Source organism: Brachycentrus maculatus, unplaced genomic scaffold (assembly GCF_059751285.1).
Source record: "Brachycentrus maculatus isolate JH-2025_06_01 unplaced genomic scaffold, ASM5975128v1 h1tg000099l, whole genome shotgun sequence".
Lineage (NCBI taxonomy): Eukaryota > Metazoa > Arthropoda > Insecta > Trichoptera > Brachycentridae > Brachycentrus > Brachycentrus maculatus.
This window is the reverse complement of record NW_028280853.1, coordinates 1666304-1694271: the sequence shown is the minus strand read 5'-3', so window position 1 is coordinate 1694271 and position 27968 is coordinate 1666304. Positions and strand designations below refer to the sequence as shown.

General features: G+C 32.4%; 3 protein-coding genes across 3 annotated transcripts; 2 read left to right on the top strand and 1 right to left on the bottom strand.

Annotated features, from left to right (window-relative positions):
* Positions 1-56: 56 nt before the first annotated feature.
* On the bottom strand, positions 57-2909 carry LOC148310362 (uncharacterized). Its single transcript, XM_088258596.1, has 2 exons — positions 2597-2909; positions 57-2336 (listed from the first exon to the last, which is right to left on the bottom strand). The coding sequence occupies exons 1-2, from the start codon at positions 2750-2752 to the stop codon at positions 201-203; spliced, it is 2292 nt and encodes a 763-aa protein (XP_088114722.1). The 5' UTR covers positions 2753-2909; the 3' UTR covers positions 57-200.
* Positions 2910-4291: 1382 nt separating this feature from the next.
* On the top strand, positions 4292-23009 carry TfIIA-L (transcription factor IIA L). The gene is made up of 7 exons (XM_088258628.1): positions 4292-4455; positions 6277-6490; positions 8180-8367; positions 10692-10790; positions 11787-11898; positions 12856-13145; positions 15797-23009. Exons 1-7 carry the CDS (start codon positions 4432-4434, stop codon positions 15902-15904), a joined length of 1035 nt encoding a protein of 344 aa, XP_088114754.1. The 5' UTR covers positions 4292-4431; the 3' UTR covers positions 15905-23009.
* A 1197-nt stretch (positions 23010-24206) lies between these two features.
* LOC148310360 (uncharacterized) lies at positions 24207-27567 on the top strand. The gene has a single exon (XM_088258625.1). It carries the CDS (start codon positions 24398-24400, stop codon positions 25637-25639), a length of 1242 nt encoding a protein of 413 aa, XP_088114751.1. The 5' UTR covers positions 24207-24397; the 3' UTR covers positions 25640-27567.
* Positions 27568-27968: the final 401 nt, after the last annotated feature.

Genomic DNA, 27968 nt, shown 5'->3' with positions numbered 1-27968 from the left:
TTTGCAACTTGGTAGAATCATGCAAATACAAAATGCTAAATATGTACCAGTCTTTCCTCATACACCTCATACCTTTAGAACATTCCAAATCTTGATTACTTATTGCATATTTGGCCATTTCAATTACTCTCCATATAACAGCTTCGTATCCTCCACTTTACAAAATATTATATACATTTCATACCTATTTTCCCATAAATTTAGTCATCATCATCATTGTAAACACCATGAAAATGTGATTTTACATGTGCCATTAATTTTTTTTCACGTGAAAATTGCAAATCACAAATACTACAAGTATATTTATCAAAACTATCATTTTTTCCCGCTGGTTCATTTAATTTAATCGGTTTAGGTATTGGTTTAGGTGTTGGTTTAGGTATTGGTTTAGGTGTTGGTTCAGAAGTTGGTTCACAGTCTATGTTTAGTATTGTTGGGACTATCTTGGGCTCTGTCACTGGACTTGAAATGGGAAGGACATGGGAAGGTTTCAACATAGGATCCAGATTGACGTAAGTGAAGAAATGTTCACTTTGTTCACTTTGGTCGTGTTCAATTTGCTCTCGGATCGGCAGTGCGGGTGGTACTGCCGGAGAAGGTGTCAATACGGGAAATTCTGCTATTTTATCAGCCTTCATCGCTCTTTTTCTTTTCTGACTTTTACTTTTACTTTCTTCCGGCTGTTGAATGTGAGAAACATTTTGCGCTTGTTGAACCGTACTGATAACTATTTTCCCGGGAGTTTTCGGTGGCAAGATAGTATAATGAGGATAATTATTTTTTGAATTCTTTGATTTTGTAACTTCCACATTATTTTCTGTAGTAATCTGTTGGTTCTGGATAGGCAATGGATTATTTGAATTTCTACAAAGAAGACCTACCGGATAGGGTTCAGAAGTAACAGCAGGCTTCTCCACTTCGATGTTCGCCTTCTGAGCCGCTTTCAATTTCTTATGCGATACGCGAGGTGTGGTTTTGGGAGCTATTTCCTTGGAAGGGACCACAGTCTGGGGTTTTTTCATATTTCGCAAATTTAAATTCAAATATCTACTAGAATCTGGCAAAATGGACTGATCGGAAAAATTGTTCGCTTGATTATTTACAGTTATTGTAGTGTTACGAGGTTCTTGAGGTTTCATCTGTAAGGTAAATGTGTTATTTCCAACAGGAACTAAATAAAACCTTTCGGTGAGTAATAAATTCCGCTGATTTTCACTCGGAAATAAATTACCCGGTTCACATATGCTTTGTAAATTATTGGGAACCGGATTACTAAGTATAGGAACAATGGCACAAGTTGGCGGTTTTGGTGAGGAAATACTATTAGGCTTTTGTTCTTCTTTTTTGGAGGGTTGATCTTCCAATGACATCTTTTTGCTTCGCGGTCCAGGCTTAGGAATAAAATCATTATTACTTTTTCTATCATTCGGAGGGTTTTCTTTGATTAAATTAGGTTTAACTGCACTAGGTGTCACATCTCTAGGATTTTTTCCATTGAATAAATTGACATTCAGAGAAGGGGGAGTTGCAATGCCTGCCTTGGACCCGGGGCACTTGTGGATGAGGGTTTTCGATTTTTCAAGAATCAAGTGATCGCAAAACTTGCAGGTATAAACAGGTCCTACTCCGGCAACCTTTACAACAGTAAACAGACTTTCAGAAGAGTCTTCTTTTTGAGAGTTGACCGCATTTGAACTATCAGTAATAGGTAAGGACTTATTTGTGTCACTGAGTTTAATTGGAACTTCTTTATTCGAGTTTACTTGCTTTTTGTTTATCTCAGTTTGCAATTTTTTCAAATTTTCTCGAAGTGCTCCTATACGTGAATCCATTGTTTTTGTAGTATTCGTACTCAAATTTGTATCTTTTTTTACCAATCCCCATGCTCTTATATCCTGCAACGATAAGATTTTTTTATTAGCCTTGCAAACAAAAAATTTGCCATCTTTTCGAACAACACCGGGGAAATTAGGTTTGTCTACATGGGATAGTTTTATCCTGAGGTCCTTAAGAGTTTTAGATTTGGAAAAATACGCATTTGATTTAGCCAATATTTTAGGATTTTCTGGTAATTTCAGACCCGTCACAGATTCTAGAGCTTTCTTCACTAATTCATCGCAGTATTCATCATTCGATATCTTGTTTTTGTTTAACTTTGCTTCCCAAATGCTTTTCAATTTATTACTCTTCTCGCTTTTGTAACTATAATTCTTTCCGAGTCTATTTGAAAATAGCTCTTGAGTTTTAATACATTTTTCAAGAAACTCGTGGAAATCTGCAACTTTGGCAGAGCAGCGAAAACATATTTTGTGGGGCAAATCATCCCATTCATTTATCTGAAAAAAAAATACAAAAAATAAGTAAGGACACTACTTTAAAAGTTATGAAGTTAAGACAATTTTTTTCAAACAATAATATGAAAAACTTAAGTTACAAAAAACATATCATTCAATTTATCATCTGGGTATCTAAATGCTTTCATTTACTTTAAAATTAAATACTTAACATTAATAAAGCCAAAAGAACATCTAGAATTGATTTGTAATTATAAGTTGTAACTCATGCAAACTCAAAAATAAAATTATAAGTTTCAAACCGTTATCATTAAAATATCATCTATTTTTTTGGCTAAATCCATTCCAGGTCCAAAAATGTTCAGGAAGGGGCCATCTTTACAACCACATAATCTACACACTTTGGATGGTAAAGAAAAAGCGTTTGTGTATTTAGAAAGTGGAACATTTTCACCCATGATTACTAAATATATACGTTATAACTTTACATTTAAAATGCCATTTATAGAACATTTAAATTGTAAACAAAACAATAGTTCTACAATGTTTTGTTTCCACGCATCTACAAGCGCTCCGGAGCACTTTTTTGACAGTAGGATCAATTCCCGTAATTCCATAGATTTAAACAATTGCATATTGACAAGAGACTAAATTCTAAATTTTGCTCAATGGTCTACCTAGGTCAGGGATAGCAAACGAAACACGCGAATCATGCGTGAAAACCCGCTTGACTACTACTAGTAGTTGAGATTTGAAATATTATTGTTTTTTTTCAAAGCTTTCATAAAAAGCAATGAAAAGATCAGCTACAGCGCTTTCAATTACGTTCGGATTGACTTATGCGTATGAGTAGCTATTTTCACCAATGAATTTATTAAATCTCGGCTGCTTTATTAACTGTGAACCTCGCATGGAAAAAATATTTACAACATTTTGAGTTTGTCTATATACTTGTTCACAAATCTGGATTATCTCCAATTACAGTAGTTATTTTTTGACATCTTATTAAAAATGAAGAAGAATATGGAAGTTTGGTGATTTACAGGGGTGACGACCGTCATAGGCTGGTTTAAGTGATCACTTATAATATTTTCTGGCGTTTCTCTTATATTTGAAAAGGATATTATCTGGCGTTTCTCATGTGTGTGATTAAAATCCAGGATTCAGACTTTACATATTAATATAAAAGTTTTTGCTTAATAAAAAGCTTTTCTTCATTTCACCAATGGATGTCTCTAGTGAAGTTTTAGTGATTTGAGTACAATGTTCCTAAATTTGTTCATATATATAGAACTTCCAATAATTGGAGTAGTGTGGTTGTCAATAATGGGTAGAATTGGTAAATATCACACGTGTGCAAAACTCGTCAGCCCCGTAAATGCCCAGACTTCCATATTCTTCTCCATGTTTTATGAGATGTCAAAAAATTATGTAGAGAAATTATCGTCAAATAAACAACAAAAGATGTCACAAAAAAACGATAAAATCGTTCAATGGCAAATCTTTTGTTGTTTATATTATATTCTTCGTTTTTGAATTTATTAATAAAGATTGCACTGAAATTTGGCTTTTTAATTTTATAATAAAAAAAACTTGTAATCCAATGTTATAATTCCTCAACCTATGTGACCCGGGACATGACACAAAACCTAAGTCATTCTTTAATTCCGACGAAAAACGTTCTACGGATAAGTTTGCCGAAGTATAAACCGTATAAACCACCTTACAATATAATGAATATAGTCACACCAGTGATGCCAATCGTATTATGCAGGATGTAACACATATTGTTTACGAATTATAAAGCATCATGTGTTGTTATAAGAAATATAAATTGAAATTTATTGTGAGAATTGAAATCCTTTTCTTTTTTTAGAATTTGTTGTTCTATTTGTTTTATTTTCAGTTTTTGAGATCTGAAAATTGAATTTTTTTAGATGGCGGCAATGTTCAATTTCTTGTCTTTGATTTTTTCACGGATATGACGTATGTTGGTATCAAGTTGTGGAATGGGAGCAGTTGAGAAACTATAAAAGCGCTTGTGTGACTTCTCCCGTTGGCTTCTTTGAGCCCGACTCGTGAAACGAATGGAATTGTAATTTTAGATTTAGCTTACATATTATTGTTATTATTTAAAATGGCTTTAAGTCAAACAACAGTGGTAAGTCAATTTCAATAGTTTAAATGCCATATGTTAGACAAATAACTTGACACATCACCTGCATTTGACAGCCTTGGGTTCCATTGCAAAATAAGATATCGCACATCAAGATATGTAGTCATTTACGACTGCTTTCATTTGTGACAAAATAATTCTTTCGTTTTATACATCCGAAATATTGAATGTCTTAAAATTAGTTTATTGGGTATTCGAATTTTTACTGCTTTTACGTATTTAAAATTTTATAATGTGGGAATATTATTTAAATTATTGACAATTTAGTTTACCAAATAAGTAAACTAATTTGATCTTAATGTTATTTTGATTGCTTGATATTACTGCTCCTAGTATCTAATGTAATATACTTTTTAACGAGTCTGTAACTTTGAAAAACTTGATTTCGTAAAATTCACAAGTGGAGGAAGTAATTTCGTAAAATTCACAAAATTCAAGTGAAGGAAAATGTAAAAAAAGTACTATGTTCATTAAATGTTTGCATTTGAATTCTTTATATAATTAACAACCACAAAAAATAAGTTAATCCATTGATTTTGATTTACTTGGAACGCTGTGGAATAGGGAAAATGTTTGCAAAATTCACAATCAGTGTATTACCAATGCCAGAACTACACAGGTTCATTGACACAGGCACCTAGGTACATGCGTACAAGGGAGGGAAAATAATGTTTGTATTCATTTACAAACTTGTAAATCTCCATCCCTTACCAGTAAGTGTCTACTAATTGAATACTAATCTGGCGCTGTGTTTTACCCCCAAGTGTAGTTACAATACAACAAAGTATGTTAAACATAGCAAATGTTGCACTCAATGAACGCTCTCTTATTATATAATAAAACATTTTTTTACATAATTTGTTATTTAAAGTTATGAACTTATTAACATTCAAGTGCAGGTTGTGGTCCCTGTAAATTTGAAATCAGAGGCTGTAGGTTTGATCCCCACACTACTATGATTTGACACTTATTTTCAAAGCCGTAAATAGCATTTAATTGAAATATTTGTGAATTTCTTTCTATTTAAAAAAATATGTATGTGTATAATAATATTAATTAGTTCTATCTATACCACATTTAGAAAAGAAATGTGAAACTTTTTACACATCGGGCGGGGTACAAGATGGCACCTTCCGTTTGCTTGTACTAATCTAGCTCATTCGATGTTTCAGCAACTACCTTGAACACGTCTGCTAAATTGTCATTTTTCCAGTATTTAATTGGAAATGCGATACGTAGCCACTTGATCATATGTTCAATAGACTATTTGATGGATATTGAATCACCGCAATAGCTAATCACCGAATAGCTTTGCAAACGCTAATATTTTGCAGTAACCAAAAGTACAACAGGAGGTACTGAAAACATGCATATAAACCCACAGGGGATTAATCTTTAACTAAAAATCTCTGTCTTCACCTCCTAAAAAATAATGTGAAAGGGATTTTTTTTAGCTTTCGTTGATCAAACACTGCTTTTTAAAAATAAAAATAAGTATATAAAAAAATCTTAATTATCAACATTAGAAAAGTTGAAAAAATACAATTTCACGCAACGTTGAGTTTGTAAGTTATCATGAGAGAGCTACCAAGTAGAAGATGGCAGTGGCATCCACAGAGAATTAATTAGGGTAGGGTGTAGAGGTAGGTAGTAAGGTAAGCTAGGTACTACTTAGTAAGGTAGGGTAGGTACTGGTTGCGTTTTTATATGTCGCGCGGGTAAGTTAGGATAGGCACTGCTTTTCTGCCTATGTGGAAGGCACGCCCCTGGAAGATGGGAGTATTCATAACTTTTTATTTATTTTAGTTACGGTTGTACAACACTGTAATGGAGGATGTGATAGCGGGCATAAGGGAGACTTTCCTTGACGACGGAGTGGACGAGACAGTATTACAAGAGTTGAAAGTACTGTGGGAGAATAAATTACTGGCCAGTAAAGCCGTGGAGCAGAACCCGGAACCCCCAGAGCATCAGCCACCTCCAATTGTTGCCAACCTAAAAGCAAATGGAAACAAGTCTGGTAAGAGTTTTTTTTGCTTTGCCTTCCATATTTTAACCTAACCTAACCTAAAAGCAAATGGAAACAAGTCTGGTAAGAGTTTTTTTGCTTTGCCTTCCATATTTTCATTCATTCAAACCCTTATCCGCACCCCAATGGTGCATAGGGCACTGCATTATACAAACACAGTGTTATCTTGATCGTTAACACACGAAGGAAAGGTGATCAGCCCTCCGCTTCACATACCAGTCCTGGATAATATTGAGTAAATATTAGGGAGAAAAAATCACTTATATTTATTTGACCTCCCCTGGGAATCGAACCCGGGACCTCCAGAACGGTAGCCGAGCGTGCTGAGCATTACACTACGGAGGCGGACATATTTTAACCTAACCTTAAAGCAAATGAAAACAAGTCTGGTAAGGGTTTTTTCGATTTGCCTTCCATATTTTCATCAATTTACAGTTTTATCAACACATTGTTGTCGGGACACACCAAAATGTTTTTTCTTAATTGTGCATATAAATATGTTTTTTTTCTGAATCGTCCTGTTGTTTGTGGGACCCATATTTATACATACGGGTTTGAATGTAGGCGCAAAATGCCACATCACAACTAATGATTTAAGTGATAAATTCAATTGAAAACAATACATTATGCAGGATCAGCTATGCCACGTAATCAGACTATCAATCAGTATCATAAATATTGAAGCTCAATGGGAGTAGTGTAACTGGCAAATTTCATAAAAATTGAAGCTTAATTGCTTTCTGAGTTATTTTAGTCTGATGTCAGTTGTTAAATTAGTGTAAAACATTGTATAATTAGACATTTTCCCCATAAAAATGTCCGCCGAAAATATGTACTGAAAATAAGGAAAACATTGTAAGTGACAATGAAATGTTTGCAGACAATTTATCAGATTGTTCTTGCGGCAATGATGGTGTAGTGTTATTGGAAAATGAATCTAGTAGTGATGATCTAAACAAATTTGTAATTTTTGCAAAGTACGTATTTAAAAGAACGCCTGTATTTAATATTGATGTACATAAATTTCCTATATCATTAAGTTTATATTTATCGTCCAGTTTTCTTCTATAATCTTTCGAATTAACAAAACCTAACTTCCAAGTGATTCTGAAATCTAGCTACGGCTTATGCAACATCACTTATCTTGGCCCTACTTAGTCTTCAACTTTATAAGATTTATAGCCTATACCTACTTGCGAAAGGATTTACTCTTAATTTTTCAAGTTACTATAATTTCATGTAATTCACAAGTGAAAATTCAAGGTAAAAACAATCGCTATCTCGTTAAAAGTTAGCAATGAAGTTACTCAGGTATATGATTTTAGTTCTATGATTTCACATGTGAGTTTACATCTTCTTCTTCCAACCCTTATCCACACCCTAATGGTGCATAGGGCACTGCATCGTATAGAAGCAGTGTTATCTTGATCGTTAAATACATGAAGGAAAGGTGATCAGCCTTCCGCTTCAGGTACCAGTCCAGGGTCATATTAAATTAAGATTAGACTGAAAAATCACTAATATTTATTTTGACCCTCTTGGGAATCGAACCCGGGACCTCCAGCATGGTAGCCTAGTGCACTAACCACTACACTATGGAGGCGGACAAGTTGGGGGGAGGGAGTTTACATAGGTCTTCTATAATCAAAAAAATATGTCAAATGTACTCTTTTTTTTCAGGCAATGTAAAGAAAGCCCCCGCCCACACCGCCGCAGAACAGAACAATGCTAACTCCGGATCTAATCAAATGTCCCATTCCAACACAAACAATAGTTCATCCAATCCCTCTCAACAGGGTGCATCCAGTAATCAAACTCAAGGCTCTAATTTGATAGGCTTGGATCCCAACAATAAAGTTGCTGTTCAGGTAATCATTGTTTCTCTTTTTCTTCTTCTAACCGATAGCTAAGCGTGCTGATCATTACACCACGGACATTCTCTTTTTTGCTAACCCTAAACTGCCGTAGTAGCAACAAGGCACTCTCCTGATAGAACCATTGTATTGCACCATAATACAAGAATGTAGATATCATCACTATAATAATTGTTTGTAGATGTTCTTCACACCAGTACATTTTTTCTTTAATTGATTCGGCAGCTACTTTGAGGTAAAATCTATCCATTTTTAATTTAAGTTTTACTTAGTAAATACCAATTTTTTTTCAATAAAAGCTTTCTGAAGCAATAATCTCAATCCAACCATAGATGGTTCCAGTGAACTCACATGAGATTTACGATATATGTAGGAGTTCCAAAAAATTTAGTCCTGCGTAAAAAAAAACAGTTATAAAATGACTGAAATACATTGTTGTCAATATAAATTGTCTTTATAATAATTGTCTAAGATAATTGAATTCTACAAAATAAATACCAATTCAATCAAATATTGTCAAATTACTTTAAAATAATTATATTTATAGTTATGAGTACTATTTTCTAACTAAACATAATTTTACTAGAGTTTCTAATACTAAATGAGTAGGTAATTTAACAGAAATATAAGTTTTTATAAATTACAAACAAAAAATTCAGATTTTAAATCCACAAATAGCACATAAACATTTTCCGAGAAAAAAATGTTGTCAGTGTTATTGTGTTCATGAAATACTTAAGACTTGCAGATAACAGAATACAATAAGCATGTAGGTCACAATGGATTTTCCAGTGAATAGTAAACAACTCGGCTTTCTAATGATAAATCTGTAAACAAAACCTTGCCACTGTGTTGTATTGGGTTGGGTTATCAGTGGGGTCTATTCGTGTTTATTTGTTGAAACTATGGATCTGTAATGATAGTATAGTCACATGAGAAATATCTATTTGTTTCCTGCTTGAACAATCAATCATTTTTAATTACCGTGTATTTTTACTTGCCATTATGATAGGTGTGATTCAAAACCTACATGTAAACACATATAAGCAGTGAATAGCTGCAATTATTATGGCATACGTTATACAACAAACCGCTGTCAATCTGTAACTGCCCATTTATTCTTTCTGTGGCTTGAATAAATTTAAAAATTAATTAATTGTAAACTGTATCTTAAATTATAGCCAGTTGAGAAGTGTTTTAACCACTTTGTTCTTTTGGCCCATGTGTCGTATCGCGCCAATCCGAGCACTGCTCGCGTGATTTGCATTATTAAGTTTTACTTAGTAAATACCACTATTTCTTAAAATCTATTGTGACACGTGTTTCGATTCATTCCGCATCATTTTTACTTTGTTTGAAATTTATGCGGAATGCATCGAAACATGTGTCACAATAGATTTTAAGAAATCATAGTATTTACTGAGTAAAACTTAAATGAAAAATGTATATATTTTGCCACAAAGTGACTGCCAAATCATTTAATGAAATTATTTTCATTACAAAAGATAAAGAACCAAACTGAGCTCGCCAGTTGTCACTTGAAGCACATAGAGGTTTACACAAATCGTTTCTTCTGTTTGAATTTATGTATTTTTTATTTCTAAAAATGATGTATTTTTATCATCATACTTAGATTTGTTTTAATATTATAGTTAGACTTCTTTTAGTTTTTTGTATATTGGGTTGAGTTTTTTTTTCATTTTGTATGGCTTCTGTTTTGTTTATATATTTTAAACTGGACAACTTTTAAAATATGTAAACTCTTTAAATAAATTATAAAATATCCTGATATTTTAGTTCTATTTTTGTGAAAAAATATGAGGACAAAGTGGTTAATAAAGTCACATTTACACAAGTAAGAATTTGTCTCGCATGCTGTTATTGTTGTGTAATAATTACACATTGATTGTATGATGGTTGTGTAATACCTGCATGACTAGAATTAAATTAGATTTGTTTTCGTTGCAAATATTAAATATTTCTCTTTGTGATAACGGTGCTCAGTTGTCAGCATATTGTAAAATACCAATTAGGCGGGTGTGTCATCTTTTATCTCTTAACCCTTTCTGGTCCCCCAAAATTTAAAAAAAAAAAACTAGGTAGACAGTTACATTCCAATTGGAAAAAATCTTTTGTCCTCTGCTCTACATACTTTTGTAATAGATATGAGTGACAAAAATGTAAGCTTCGAATTTCAATAAATAATACTAATGATGAAAAAAATGGAGAATAACATCCGACATGGGACCTAAGAGCAAAAAATCAATGTCGAATGAGATTCGATAGTTAGTATAATTTATTTTTATTTTTGATTACAGCTTACGCTACCTGCCCAGGCTGGAATCCCAGGATCTCAACCAAGAGTGTTCACCCTACAGATACCAACTTCAGCATTACAAAATAATCAACTTCATCATGTAAGCACAACTAAAGAATATGCCTACTTTATAATATTAACCGGTTCCCTGACTAGCCCGAACACTGCTCGGGTAATTCGTATTCCGACAGTCCTGCTTTTCCTGAGACAAAAATTGACCCGTGAGAAACGTTTCTCATGTGTGTGATTATAATCCAAGATTCGGACCTCGCATACTAATAAAAGAGTTTCTGCCCAATAAAAAAGCTTCTTTTCATCTCACCAATAGATGTCTCTGGTGATGTTCTAGTGATTCAAGAATAATGTTTCGAAATTGGTTCATATATATATATGTGTGTAAAGTGATCACTTAAGCCAGCCTATGACGGTCGTCAGCCCCGTAAATGCCCAGACTTCCGTATTCTTCTTCATCTTTGATGAGATATCAAAAAATAATATGAAAATAAATAAGTATTTGGACACACTCAAAATGTTGTAAAAAAATTGACCCATTTGTTTTTATTGAATAACCCGAGCGGTTTTCGGAAAGTCTTATTTTGACTTGCGGATGACAATTTCCTGCACCGATGAATTCTCTCACCAAAATTCAAAAGTGGTAGTAAAACACAAACTTTGGTTTTAACTACTTTTATTCCAACCGGTTTTAACAAATAACCCGTCATCTTCAGGATTGGATATGTGAATAAAAGTAAAAGTGATGAAAAACAAAGTTTGTATTTTGTTGATTCACAACAGGCGCCGTGGTGTAGTTGTGTATACGCTTGACTGCGAAACTAGCATTGCGGGTTCGATTTCTACCGATACAATAAAGATTTATTTTCATATAGTCTGGGTGTTTGTAATGTATTTTTTACAGTTGACTTCCCTGTCCTTACTATCCTACCTGCAGACAAACCTCTAAAAGTAGAGGCTTTTCGGGTTATTCCTTTATAAAATGTGCCACAAAGTATCAGCAATAAACATTTTTTTAAAAATATGTGTCCTTTTTTGTTTGTTATATCTCTCTTTTGAGACATTCTAATGTGATTTTTTTTAGGTATTAACGGGTCCAATTATAACAGCAACAATGAATCTACCCCAACCTTTGGCAGCCACATTACTCCAACAGCACGTGAATGCGGCCCTTTCCGGACAACAGTCTAACTTTAGTAAGTGTTTTGCTATTTTCTTTTTACATGCATGTAAATCTCATTGACAAACTATGAATGTTTTCACAACTAAATGTTAGTTTAGTTCATTTCCCCATTTTAAGTATTTTAATGACGAAAAAAAATGTATGATGAGTGTGTTCTGGTGTGGGTTGTATTTGTTTTCTTCTAAGCGAAAGATGGATGGAGGTTTCACCTAATTTATTGCAATAAAACAATAAATAAAATTGACTACTCGGCTGTCCAAACTCAAAACACAGTAAAGGACATTTTTTTGTAGTATGTTTTTTTTGCATTTTTGGACTAAGAGTAGATTCTACTCTAATAGTCCAAAAATGCAAAAAAAAAACGTACTACAAAAAAATGTCCCTTACTGTGTTTTAAGTTTGGACAGCCGTACTATAAGTACGTATGAAGGTTATGAGAAGCCAGTATACAAGTCGGTGTGGAAGCATTCCAGAAAGGAAGGAAAATAGACATCCATATGGAGAGGATCACCAAGAATCTAAAAATAAACTTAATATATTGTAACAGCAGAGTTCAGCATCATAATGCCATACTTTCTACCGTCCTCATTATCACACACGACAAATGTATAAATATTTTATATTTATTTTATTCCCTTTCTAATCTAAGTTTTACTTAGTGAATACATACCACTGTTTCTTAAAATCTACTGTGACACGTATTTGCATAAGAAATAGTGGTATTTACTAAGTAAAACTTATTTTATTTATTGTTTCGGCATTCACTTTTTGGTAAGACATGATGAAATTGGAAAGGAAAACATTTGTTTTTTTACCACTTGAGTTTATTTTACTATGACGACTAGTTCCGGAAGCTATGCTTCCATCTTCAGGTCTAAATATAAACTAAGTAAATCTAAAATAAAAAATGGATAGATTACCACAGAGTGACTGCCGAATCAATTAATGAAATTATTTTATTCCTATCCAGGTAACGTGGTGGCAAACATCAACAAGTCGCAGGTGGACGGCGCGTGCGACTCGTCCGACGACGAGATCTCGGAGGGCGCGGGGTCGGACGAGGAGGCGGAGGCGGAGGGCGAGGGGGAGGGGGAGGGCAGCGGGGCGGGCAGCGGCGCGGGCAGCGGGGACGAGGACGGGGACCCGGAGGGGGAGGGGGGCGCCGACGAGGAGCCCCTCAACTCGGAGGACGACGTGTCCGAGGAGGACCCCTCCGACATGTTTGAGACTGATAACGTCGTCGTGTGCCAGTATGACAAGGTAGACCCAATCAAATGCACCATCATCATCATCATCATCATCAAATCCTCATCCGCACCCAATGGTGCATAGGGCACTGCATCATACAAACGCAGTGTTATCTTGATCGTTAACACATGAAGGAAAGGTAATCAGCCCTCCGTTTCAGGTACCAGTCCAGGGTAATATTAAATAAATAAATATTAGAATGAAGAAATCACTTATTCAATTCAATTTATTCAATAAAAAAATAATATATACATAACAAACAATATTCAAGGCGTATATATTAAAAGTAAAAGTAAGCAAGAAGACTTAAAGGTGTAGAAGAATCCCGCTTCGGAAAACTCCTTCGGACACATGGAACAGATCAATATCCCTGGAAATACCCCCCTGGGAATCGAACCCTGGACCTCCAGTATGGTAGCTCGAGCATGCTGACCATTACACTACGGAAGTGGACAAATGCATATTCTAAAAATTCTTAATTCCTTCACATGGTATTGTGAAACTCAGTTTATATTGCATCATTGAAGAGACCCAGAGATCGACATTATTATTACATGTCAACTATAAATTGGTTAACTACCTTTAACCAATATTCTAAAGGCGGGGACTGACCGGAGCAGCATTTTGTCGTAACGTAACATTCGCGGCGAGCATCCGACTTCGGATGGAACACGCGGAACGCTGTGCTGACTATACGAATGCTCGCATCTTAACGTGTTACGTTACGACGAAATGACTCCGGTCAGTCTTCCCCTTAAGAGATGATACCAATGAAAGTTTTTTCGTTGATTATTTTAAAAATTATAGATTATTATTTAAAATTGAGTTTTATTTCATTATGCACAACTAGTTAAAAAAACTACAGCTGTTTTCGAAATTAGTAGAGTGTAATCCACCTCCGTAGTGTAATGGTCAGCACGCTCGGCTGCCGTTCTGGAGGTCCCGGGTTCGATTCCTAGGGGGGGGCTCAAATAAACATAAGTAATTTTTTCACCCTTATATTTATTCAATAATATCCTGGGCTGGTACCTGAAGCGGAGGGCTGATCACCTTTCCTTCATGTGTTAACGATCAAGATAAAATTGCGTTTATATGATGCAGTGCCCTATGCACCATTGGAGTGCGGATAAGGATTTGAATGAATGAAATAAAGCACAATAAGTGGTATTATACGAGTGTTTAATTTTTAAAACAATGAACATGTCATTCCACAAAGTTAATGCCGAATCAAAAAATAATATAAGTTTTCCGAGTTTTTTTATACTGCTATACGGCAGTGGCGGTACTTTCCTAGAAGCCCAAAAGCCCGGCTTGCCTAACAACTCCAAATAAAAATGACTAAATCTAGACCAAATGATTAAAAATACATAATTAATGTATGACTATTTTCAAATTATCGAGCGCTTACATGATTATTAAACACTGCATGCCATTATATGGTGATGGTACTTATTGGTTATGGTTAATATCTGAAGATATTTTATAATAATAATAATAATAATAATAATAAACCCTTATCCGCACCCCAATGGTGCATAGGGCACTGCGTCATATAAACGCAGTGTTATCTTGATCAAGTACACATGAAGGAAAGGTGATCAGCCCTCCGCTTCAGGTACCAGTCCAGGGTAATATTGAATAAATATGACAGTGAAAAAATCACTAATATTTATTTTACGCCCCTTGGGAATCGAACCCGAATTTTACTATGGTGAACATTTTCTTTATTTCAAGGTGATGGCTATACCTTACAAAAGTTACGTGTTATCATATTTTTACAATGATTACAATACATTGTTTATATTTATAATACTTTCTGGGTGCTTACTATACTGGGAATGATATGAGGTGAAGAAATTATAGGTACATCATGTATTCACGAATGTGAAAAATAATGGGCTTGCCTTACTGGTAAACCCTAGGCACGCCACTGCTATACGGCATCTTAAATACAGTAAGACCATGCGATAGGTATTTGCAAGAGATACATACTTACTGCGAAAATCAACCTAGACATCAAAAAATGGTTGCTCTTACATACTTCATTATTTCTGAATCATGATCTTGTAAACTAGAGTGTTACAACTATATTGTAACAGAATATGAAAAACAAATACATACATAAATGAGTTTTCAAGCATTTTAATTAACTGATCATATAGATAGAATTTCTCACTTTTTGCAGAATACTTTAAATATACATATCGCTCACTCCTTTCAAGAACGTCATAAATAAAAAATCGTCAATTTTCAGTTGAGCATGTTTTCAGAATGCCCAGAAAATGTACTATATCCCAGCAAAAGCGGCATATTTTTAACATAACATTTACCCGCTACAGGGCAGAAAGTGTTGTTTTTGCATTTTGAAGAAAAGGCATTGTTTAATTTTTTTTTTTTAAATAAACTAAATATTTTTCAAATGGAGAAAAACCTTCAGGTTATACCTAAAAAGATCTGTTGCACAGTAAAAAGTTCAATGAGTGGCTTGATATTTATTTTTAATACATTGTATTAAATTTGTAAACTTTAAAAACGTTCTTCTGAAAAATCAAGTTTTTTGATTTATGATGTTCTTGAAAAGAGTGAGCGATATGTATATATGCAAAGAGCTAATAATCAGAACTTTACTCTATCGTATCCTCATTTGTGAATGTTGTTTCCAGATCACACGAAGCCGGAATAAGTGGAAGTTTTATTTGAAAGATGGTATAATGAATTTGTCGGGAAGAGACTTTGTTTTCCAAAAAGCCAACGGTGATGCAGAATGGTAAATATAATAATCAAAGTTGTAATTGATTTTAATAATGCCTTAACTGCAAGTTAGCGATGTAATTTTTTCGATTGTTAATATTTCCATAAAGGGTTCACAAGCGTGCAAAAAGCATTTTATAAACAAGTGTAAAGTATTGTATTATTTTTGTAAGTTTTGTAGATGTAAATATGTAATGAATCTATGACTTTAATCAATTATTTTGAAATGTAGAAACTCAATACATAAACATGTAGTCTGGTTTAATTCATTTCCCTCTATGTATTACTTCTATGTATCTAAGTACAGACTCTTATATGATCGTTCCTTCAGTCACATTGTTGAGTGTTTTGGGCTATTATGCCATGTGTCGATAGTCATTTGCAGCGCCCATCATACGAGTTCAAAAAAATGTTGTCAGCATCTTAAGTCGAAGAAATTTCTAATATTACGAAGAAATATAATATTTATGTGATTATAATTTAAATTAATAAAAAAATACGCACGCTCCGGGTGTTATTTTTATGGTGACATTGTACTAATTACAAAATATCAAACTATATAAATATTCTTCTTCAAACCCTTATCCGCACCCCAATGGTGCATAGGGCACTGCATCAAATAAACGCAGTGTTATCTTGATCGTTAACACATGAAGGAAAGGTGATCAACCCTCCGCTTTAGGTACCAGTCCAGGGTAATATTGAATAAATACAGTGAAAAATCATAATAAATATAAATATTAGTAGGCACAATTCTGTATTGCAATAAGGCAACTAACTTGTTGATTTGCGTAATTGCAACACAGTATTTCACTCTGGTTGTTTGATTTACCGTGTAAAATGATGAAGGAAAGTGCCTGTGAAAATTAGATACCACGATTGTCACCATATGGCATGCCAAAATTTTCCTACAAAATACTGCACAACATTATTCTACAAGTATTAATTCTTGATCAATGTTTGAAACATTTTGTGCATTATTTATTTAAACACGTTCATACAAAATCAATTTTTGAAGTATAAATATGATGTTTTTTTCCAAGTGTTGCAGGAAAATTCTCTTTATAAGTTTGCCTATTGGAACAAAAAAATATTGACTTTAAATAGAAATGTACATATATATATAATTACAACTTGTATGTAGCGAGATTTCATAGTAGAATTTAATAAAATAGTGCTTCGGATGTGAAGTTAGCCTAATATTATTTTGTTGTAGGGCGCACCTGAGCCAAAACAACAATTAATTTTTGTGATGAAAAGTTATGCACAAAGACATTGTATTTTACATTAGTGTGGAAAATTATTATCTTATTTTATGAAAGCAACCACAAAAAATATAATAAAAAGCATTTGTTGATTACGTCACAATGTACGTCTTCTAAGTGTGTAAAATAAACAAACTTTCTTTTTTAACACATTTGAAGTGTTTGAATTACATTAATATCTAAAAAAACAATAAAAATCACCATTAAAATAGGAAATTGTCATATCACAGGAAAAAATAACTGTTCCACCCATCATGAGACAGTAATAATAATAATAATAATAAACCCTTATCCGCACCCCAATGGTGCATAGGGCACTGCGTCATATAAACGCAGTGTTATCTTGATCGTTTACACATGAAGGAAAGGTGATCAGCCCTCCGCTTCAGGTACCAGTCCAGGGTAATATTGAATAAATATGACAGTGAAAAAATCACTCATATTTATTTTACCCCCCCTGGGAATCAAACCCGGGACCTCCAGAACGGTATCCGAGCGTGCTGACCAATACACTACGAAGGTGTCCAACTGAGACAGAGCAGTTATTATATTGAAAATACTTAATAATACATCGACAACCTTTTTTAATATCTCCGGGCCCCTTTAATATCTATTAATAATGTATTTGTTCACAATTTTGCTTTAATGTTTGAATAATCAGTAAAAAAAGAGAAATTGTACTTCATGTATCTGTGTGGGTTTATTTATCAAATAATGTGCTTCAATAATACTTATTTCTGTAAATGCAATATGATAATACATATGCATATATAAACTGCACTCTGTTCAGTATAATATAATAATGGTGTTACATATTATATGCTTATTTGTAATATGATTGTGGAGAGAAAAAGGGTCTTAATGTATCATGTTCATGCTTTTATAGATTTGTGATTGACTGATAAGTAAATGGAATTTAATATGTGTAAAGATTTTAAGGTTTCAACTATAAAAACGAACTCTAAATAGCAAAACACCTGTGCACTTGCAAATCGACATTGCTCTAAAAGATTTGTATTTTATTTTGAAACGTGAATTATAAACGCAATCTGTTTTATATTTAAAAATAATGTTTACATATGTACTTACCCTTATAAATAAATAAGTGATACAAAAATACTTTATACATTTTTGCAATAGAAATATCCAGAGTAAAATGTTGTCCTCTGCTGTATGATGTGTGGCATACGCCCTTTCACCTTTTCACAATCTGTACCATCTCCTCAAATTTAAAAAGACAAAACCGCATTTAACATAAGATAATGAGATTTTTTTTTAAAGTCTTAATAGCTAATGTACTTAATTATTGAATCATTCTGACTATGATAAATATATTTTAAAAACAGTTTTTAAAAAATGCTTTTTTTATTAACTGCTCTATTTATGATAAATATTTTTTCTGTGGTCCCACTAAATTCTTGTTACTGCACAATTAGTTCTCTATACATATAGCATTCGTATGAATGAGATATTTTGCTCTAAATGGAAAAAAATAATTTTTTAAATAGATATTTAAATATAAAAATATAACACTATATAAAAATATATACTTTTAGTTTATTGATGTAAACACGACTAGTTTTGAGAACTACTGATGTTTTCACCAGGTGAAAATACAAAGTTTGTCTTTTCACGTATTGAGAAGATCTGTTGCCCTCGAAATTGGTTGTGTTTACATTAATAAACTCAAACGTGGTCTTATACAAGTGTTTTATTTTTATATTTTAACCATCGTGTTATTCCATAAAATTAATGCCAAATTAATAAATAATATAAAGAGAAATATTTGTGTTCTAATTATGTATATGCATAAATATTTCATTTTTAAACTGCATATTTTCATAGCCATAAGCAGCCTGTTATTAAAAATAGGTATCAAGTTGTGGTAAAGTTGATTCGAATCTAGAAATCCTGATTCTGAATCCACAACACTTACGATGGGACCACAAAACCATTAGTCGGTATGTTAACTAAATCGTAGCAGATTTTTATTGGTCGCAGTGACTTTGCGCGGCACTGACCACTAAACATAGTTATATGCTTCAGCACTACAATGTAGCTCAATGCTTTGTTGATATTCGATTAATTGAAATCTCCGATTAGCTGTAATTTTCCACCACAGAACTAAATGAAATCTAAAGCAGTTTTTTGACCCAAATATAAACTTTTGATGTTTAATATTTAGAAAATTATTAATACATACTGTTCCTATAATATAAAAATAGCAATGTTAAATATATACGGTTGTCCTCACTATTACTACAATATATTCATTACATATTTTCCTTCTTGCTGATGTTCATAGTTTTTATTTCTTTCTCTTGAAATATGCTCTGTTACGTCGAAACTTTGTCATAGTATCCTCGGAAATGACCGGGATAGCTCTGCTGTTGTCTTTTGTCAAACGTAGTAGTTTGAAAAAGTAATACATACATTAAGTAATAATTTTTGTTTTGGAAATGACACTTAATACGAGACTATCAAAAGTGTACATTTTTTTTGGGCCACAGGAGTTAGTAAGTGGCGGGTGAGTGTGGCCGTATACTGTTATAGTCGGTTCTCATACTATGCTGCGAGTCAGACAATACAGTTTGGAGAAATTTGTCATTTTGAAGTACCGTAGAACAGGGCTACTTGAACTTTGATGTCTTACTTGAGTACAATGTCTTACAAAAAAATATTTAGATCGTGGTATCAATCGAAGTACCCTGTCACCTGTACCCTGTCAGGGAAACAATGAATCATGTCGATATGTTCATTATTGTAGACCAAATACAGATTTAATTTTTTTTTGTACTGGGCTCAAGTAACACATCAAAGTTCAAGTAGCCCCGTTCTACGGTAAACATATAGTATATCATTTATGTTAATTAAGTATGACTAGTTCATGCGAATTTTTTAGAGAACAGTCTAATAATGTCTTATGCTCAATAATTTTATATTTAATTCGTAATAACTGACACTAAAAATTTTAATCACTTATTTGTCTCTTGGATGTTTGATGCATTGGATTAATGATTCTTTACCTTGAACCTACAAATATGTATGTTATGTTTAAAGTATACATATTTGGTAAGAAGCTGTACAACTGATGTCAGTATTGTTTCCGTCCTGCCAATGGATGATATGACAGAGTTTCATCGTATAGATTAATCCCGTAGGTGAAATAAATGCCGAGCTAAAAATCTTGTTCATAATCAATTTTAATTTTAGTTAGAACTTATGTGTGTTAATTAGTCGGATAGATGTGTACAATTACTGAAATAGGTTTATTTCCTATAGATTAATTTTTTCCTATGTCTCTATGTTGTCACTGTGTAATAATATGTTAAGTATTTACATGTATGTTACATACATACCTGTAAGTAAATGGTACGCGATCATTTGTAGTATTCTAGTTGATATTTTCATGTTACCATTTGTGGGTTGATCCAAATTATTATAAATTGTATTGTTTTTATTTTTAATCGGTAAAAAAGCGATATAAGATGGTGCAGATTTTCTATGAATGTATCAGTATATATATGTATTTTTGAAGAAAAAAAACTAAATTAGGTATATTTCATGGTTTTGAAATATTATGACCGTTACTTTGTAAAGAAAATGTCTGTAACAAAATAACAATGCTATTTTTACACGAAATTGAAATTTTTGTTTTTGTTATTTTTTTTTTTGTGTCATCTGTTCCAAAGAGTGTTTCTGATCAATTTTGTTACAGTTCATTGTTCAAACTTTTTATTTGTTATTTTAGTAATAGTAGCAACAAATAATATACAAATTATTTTAGTTTCTAATTTCTCATAAAGGCTTGAGTTTGCAAAATATTTCAAATATTTTGCATTATGTGTTACTGCCAGATTATCTTACTTAATGTTTTGTGAAAAATATGCTTTATTTGCCATATTCTGAGGTAAAGTTTTTTTGCTGAGAACTAACTGACCGCCTCCATTGTGTAATGGTAAGCGCCCTAGGCTACCATGCTGGAGATCCCGGGTTCGATTCCCAAAAGGGTCAAAAGAAATATTAGTGATTTTTCAGTCTAATATTTATTTAATATGACTGGACTGGTACCTGAAGCAGAACGCTGATCACTTTCCTTTGTGTATTTAACGATCGAGATAACACTGCTTCTATACGATGCAGTGCCCTATACACCATTGGGTTATGAAAAAAAATATCCGAATTTTGTAAATGCATTATTTTCACCTCTGAAATTAAGACTTCATAAAGTTTTCAGCAGCAGAACATTTTTTATGCTTTCCGGACCTTTCTTAATTTAAATTTTGTTTGTGCCCAGCTTACAATATTCACGGTGTTTTTGATATTTTTATTGCTTATATGGCATATTAATTGTTTATTTTTCAAAATACATATATGTAACATACAAAGTTAAGATAATTTGGTTGTTACTCATCTGCAATTCCCATAATGTCACTGTGAATGCAATACCAACTCAAAAAATTTAATTGTTTTAGATAATCAGTGCAATTCTGAATAATAAAATGCTAAATGATAATAAAATGGTGTGAAAAATTATAATATCTTTTATTTCTGTACATGAGTAAAGGTAGTAAATTATAAAACCAAACTCAAGATAAGATCAGGGAAAGCTTGTGTGTTTATTTATCCATTCTGTCTCATATCGCTCACTCCTTTCAAGAACGTCTTAATTAAAAAAACTTGACTTTTCTGGAGAACGTTTTTAAAGTTTAAAAATATAATACAATGTATTGCAAATAAATATCAAGCCACTTGTTGAACTTTTTACTGTGCAACAGATCTTTTTAGGTAAAACCTGAATGTTTTTTCTCCATTTGTAAAATATTTAGTATTTATAAAAAAATAATCAAACAATACCTTTTCTTCGAAATGCAAAAACAAGACTTTCTGCCCGGTAGCGGGTAAATATTGAGTTAAAAATATGCCTCTTTTGCTGGGATATACATACATAGTACATTTTCTGGGCATTCTAAAAACATGCACAACTGAAAATTTTATTCATGATGTTCTTGAAAGGAGTGAGCGATATATACTCTTTTCTTGACTAAGGAATTACGACCAGCAATTGAATCAAAGGAATGTTTAATAAACGTGAAATTTTCTCCCATTTTATCTTATATCTCTTGTTGCTTTGTTACTTGGATAGCAGATCTATCTGACAACCATGTGGTGTTGTTTCAATTGATTTTTCTAAATTTATCCCCACAGGAAGAGTTTCGGACCTCATCTGATGTAGCCACTGCACTTTTTTTCAGATATTCTACAAAATGATAATTCTGACCAACGTATGAATGAGAAACTTCCATAAAATAATGCTATCAAAAACTTTTTTTTAATTTTAATTATTGCATGATTGAGTAAACCTTCTATTTTTATTTCAAAATAACTCATTTCACTTACTTGTGTTGGTTTTGTATTCAAGTTTTTAAATAAGAAATGAAGTTTAATACTACTATCATGTCGTTATGTCGTATCTGTTTCCAGCGAACTCAAACTCGCATTTACAAAAACTAAATTTCTGTAAATACTTCAAAAGATTTGTTTTCAACCCTTTTTATATATATAATTTATTTTATTTTATTTTATTTTATTGTTTTTGTAGAGAAAAAATACTTTTCTGATTTATCGAAATTTGTCAATGAATCAGAAAAGCATTGATTTTTATTCTGAAAGAAGGCAATAATGGCATTGAAATAATAATGACTAATATGCATATTAAGTAGAAAAAATTTCAAACAAATTTTAATGCTCAATAACCATTTTTATGCCATTAAAATGATATATTGTATCACTAAATTGTTTATATTTTTTACTTTCTTGTGTGTATTTAGAGTGCACATAGTATCAAAATATATCATTAGCATAGTTTACATAAAATATAACTTATTTATACCACTGGTGTGTTTTATTACCCAATTTTGAAGAGTAGATAAGATAAAAGGAGGATGAATGCAGATTTTATCAATTTGAAATTTCATCCCATGAAATCATGTGTAATAAAATATTACACGCGAATCTCACCTTTGTGGTCGCTGGTCCTTCAACATAGAATAACTTACCTCTGAATCTTAGAGCTATCAGATATCCCACTGAATTTCGGTTCATACTGAAAACCCATTATCTTTTGTGACTGACATGCATTTTAAATATTTACACTTCATTGTTGGCTTTGATTATGAAGTCCTAGTATTTAGAAAGGATAGTTAAGTGACATCATCCTCACTACTCGAGGCAGTCCTTTTTCTAATGATATATTAGTATAACTAATATTCTCATAGTCTATTTGACTATCAGAATTTTTAGAGAAATATTTTTGACCATGTTAAAAGCACAAATATGTATTTCAGTTTCATCCTTAATTGTAGGCCTTAGCAGTTAATTCTAACAACTGTTAGTAGTTAGTACGAGTTTCTCCCTCTATATATCTTTTGTTATTTATCTAGGATTTTCATAGGGCAAAAATATATAAAGAAACAAATTTATCATGTAAAATGTACATATGAAATATTTTTATGTATCATGAGTAAGTACCTACCCCGAATCCTTCGACAAACTTATAAGTTTAATATTTTTCGTCGATTCAATTTTATTCCATGGTCAAATACAATTATATCTTTTTTTAAATGCTATTCTACACTAATTGTAGAGCCCTCTAGGAATTCACCAGGTAAGTTTGTCGAAGTGTACCTACCCACGTTTGTGCCGTAGCGCCTCCTAGATAATACGCAAAATATTTTCAAGGCCTAGGTATTTTATAGGCGCAATGCGCAGCGTACTGCGCAGCGTAGTTACGGAACGTGTTCCAAAACTCAAATCAAACGCTCGATCAAAATTCGATGACTATGAAGTTGGTGATAACAACGTCAATTTGATGTTTCATGAATAATCTGTGAATAGTACATACTTGAATTTCCGTGACTTAATGAGTGCACACAGAACATTTTTTCACTTTTACTTGGTGCTTGACCGTCTTCCTAAACCGTCAATGTAAGCTACGAAAGTAAAAAAATTACGCTCTTCTACTGGTTACCGATCACAAATCAACCTTTTCGAACGCATTTTTTAGTAAACGCGCATGCGCTGTACTAGCCATTTTATGTCAAAATTATACGTCAAATTGAAAACAGTGGAACAAAGCGGGTGATTTTTATTAAATATAATCATGAATAAAAAAATGGATTGTACCCGAAAATATATAGTTTTTGGAACTTTATTCATCTTCTAGCTTGTTAACCTGAATATTCCAAAATGACTGCTAGAACGAAATGGTTGATCGCTCGGAAAAAAATATTTGTGTCTTGTTTGATTACTGCGTTTGTGTACTTCGTTCTAACATTTGTATTAATACATTTCAATATCCTGTCATCTCGAGAACCCGTTGCGGGTACTACTGATCCGAGCCTCAGTTTACATTCTGATGACGCCAATGGTGTTTCGAGAAAGAATTCCAAAAGAACAACTACTACTCCTACACCTTTGATATTTTTTACAAATGTTGATAATAAGATGACGCCTAAAGCCGTATCTATAGAAAAATTTAATGCGATGAAAGTACATGCCGATATTATGAAAAGAAAAATTAACAGACTATCCGGAAACAACCTGCAAAAGCAACCAGCACCTGCCTTGGAAAATTTGGTAAATGACACTGTTCACATGTTTTATACGTATAACTTCAATATAGGAAATAAAAAAGATAAATCAAGCTGGAAACTGCGTCCATTTGGAAATAATAATGCTACATATAAAATTGTAAAACAAAATTTGGACAGTGCGAGGCGATCCGGAGCCGGCGTTATATTCGTCACTTGCTCGCGTTTGTCCAATTCTTTAATTTCTCAAACCTCCAGTGTACATAACACGTTGAAGTTGTTATTTCACTTGGGACCTAAATTCAAAATCAAAGTAGGAGTGGCCATTAAGGACTACGCGAAAAGAAATGTGATGTCTGTTCGTCGAGATATAAGAATATTCAACAGTATGTACGGAAAAGAGAAAGCTCTGTATAAAATAAAGAAGGACAAGAGACTCCAACCGGTATTTTACATATTTTCATCCTTTGCTATTCCTTGGAGCGAGTGGTCCGAGGTGTTATCTCCAAAAGGAAAGTTCACAATCAGAAATTCCAAAATAGACGCCAGCGTTTTAGGTGAATTGCAAGAGGAAGAACACAAATTGCACATCAAGCAATCGCACTTTGACGGGTTATTCAGTAGCGCTACCGGAAACGGCGAAGTGTTCGGCAGCACTTGGAAAAATTGGCAGTCTCTGGCGAAGTGGGCTCATGACAAGAGTCTTTTGTGGTCAGCGGGAGTAGTGGACATCTCGGCGGGATTACCGGCTGTGGGAGTTGCCCTGAGAACTTCTTTACGATGCCATCCTCGACCCAACTTCGTAACATTTACCAATGTGCCACTTGTCGATGAATATTTCGTTATGACACAAACATGGTTGAGAAAGTGGTCGAACCATTCGATAAGTGATGTATAATTCAATATTTAACAAACAAATCGTAGTCATACAGGAGAAAGTGACCAAGTGCATTTCTTACAAAAACGTGATCATTGAATATTTGATATCTTACTAGCTTAATATTGCCCTGAAAAAAATCACAAAGGGTTTTAAACTTGAAAGTATAATATATTGACTTGTTAAAAATGACTAACTGTATTGATGTTTATTTTCTTGCCAAGCAAAGGTGACTTAAATGGCCCTCCTGAACATTTTACGTTTTGTTAGTTGGTCACTTTCTCCTGTACGACTACGAAATATGAATTTGGTTCTAGTCAAATAGGGAATGATAATGTAAAATTCCTTTTAATCTTTAGATGTTGTAAAATGATTATCTTCTTCTTCTCTAACCCTTATCGGCACCAATGGTGCAAAGGGCACCGCATCGTGTAGAAGCAGTGTTTTCTTGATTGTTAAATACACAAAGGAAATGTGATCAACCTTGCGCTTCAGGTACCAGTCCAAGGTGATAAAAATAAATATAAAACTGAGAAATCACTAATATTTAGTTTGACCCTCTTGGGAATCGAACCCGGGACCTCCAGCATGGTAGCCTAGCGCGCTGACCACTACACTATGGAAGCGGACATGATTATAATTAGGTGATATTAAGAAAGCCAAAATTTTGACTGTATGGAGTAAAAAAAGCACAAAGAAATTTAAGGATACTTTCTCATTAAGTAGTCATATGTATGTAACTGCGGGTAGTATATTTTAAAATTGCTTATGTAATAGGTAACTTATCAATTTCCTTACTTATTATATAAGTATTCTTCTTCTATTCAGATATATTTACGTGTAATTTTAGAATTTGTAGAATAATCAAGTAGTTTGAGTAATATTTTTTATTAAGGAAAAATGTATTAAAAACTAATAAAACTTTAGTCCAAATTTATGCCAATTTATAGGTTAATGGGATTGAACAATGTTCTTCATGTATAATATATTAAAATAATTTGAAGTGGTATGATAATAAAATAAGCCTGGAATAATAAATAAAACACAATATTTATATTAACATATATTTTTTGTAACTTGGTACATCAAATACGTACAATTATCAAGGACCTTTCTTTGTAACATTTAACTACACATATAAATACATGAAAATTGACTATTTATATCCAGCTGAATTATAAAATTTCCTACACGTTTAGCAAATTTATCTTGTTTATCTGAAATAACTGTTTCTTTATCGATGTTGTTTGTAACAAATTGTATATTTGATATGTGGTTTTATCTCTTTTTTATGATAGTTACATAACAGTAATAAATGGTTTATTCAATTTGAAAAGGGCTGTGATGTAAGTAATTTTTATTGAAAAAAGAACTTTTTTTTATTTAGCTGTATTTTTATTTGTTTAATTGAAACTATTTGAAAAGATAGTTTATATAGTTCAGTTTTTTTTAAAGTATTTATATCAATTCATGTATGAGAAATTCAATATTGTTTTTTTATATTGTTACATTATTTAAAATGTACTTCTATGTATAACCGTTTTTATTTTTATTGTGAACTTATAAATAACAATTTGTAACATTATCATAAATATAAGAACAAATCCAGGATACATAGCTTAAAATTATTTAACTTCACCAAAAAATTACAATAATCTAACAATAACGACATGGATAAATAATATAATTTATAATATTTCTTAGGAATGATATGACTTGATGAATTTATAAAAAAATATTAAATTGAAAAACAAAAATTCTTAAGTGAAACGTAATAAGTGTGAATGAACATTTTCAAGAGCAAGCGTTTGTATGGTTGTACAAAAAGAGTATGGTGAAATATTTTAATAAGATAAAATCATAAGTTCGTAGAACTTTTATGTACTTAGTAGTAGTTGAAAGTATTGAATTTTTGTTTTATCATATTAAATAAATAACATGTATGTACCTCAAAATTGATCATCTACTCGGTTTTCATTTGTTCCTTTAAACCTTCACCATTTGATAAAATGTTAATATACACATTTTTAGGTAATATTATCTCTTACCTAAAAAAATATTTTTTCTTTATATCTCACCATTCAATTTACCAAAACAAAACATTTCACACTAAGTCACCTTCATTAATTGATTTGATAAAGACACAGGTATTTATGAGAATTGACAATGTTACGAAATTATTTTTGATTAAGGTATACAGAATTAATTGACTTTTATATTTGCATATGGTAATCTTTAACATGCTATATTAGGCAACAATTATTTAGATATTTTGAAGCACAATATCAATATTAAAGGAATTATTGCTGAACCTTCAAATCTCAGGTTTATTTGACGAGAAATTTGAAGG

What these genes read in the sequence shown, in the direction of transcription:
- TfIIA-L (XM_088258628.1), top strand. Translation starts at nt 4,432, where the DNA reads ATGGCTTTAAGTCAAACAACAGTG. An exon ending in CTTTAAGTCAAACAACAGTG is followed by an intron (nt 4,456 to 6,276) that starts GTAAGTCAATTT and finishes TATTTATTTTAG; the next exon opens with TTACGGTTGTACAACACTGT. An exon ending in AGCAAATGGAAACAAGTCTG is followed by an intron (nt 6,491 to 8,179) that starts GTAAGAGTTTTT and finishes CTTTTTTTTCAG; the next exon opens with GCAATGTAAAGAAAGCCCCC.
- LOC148310362 (XM_088258596.1), bottom strand. Translation starts at nt 2,752, where the DNA reads ATGGGTGAAAATGTTCCACTTTCTAAATACACAAACGCTTTTTCTTTA. An exon ending in ATGATATTTTAATGATAACG is followed by an intron (nt 2,337 to 2,596) that starts GTTTGAAACTTA and finishes TTTTTTTTTCAG; the next exon opens with ATAAATGAATGGGATGATTT.
- LOC148310360 (XM_088258625.1), top strand. Translation starts at nt 24,398, where the DNA reads ATGACTGCTAGAACGAAATGGTTGATCGCTCGGAAAAAAATATTTGTG.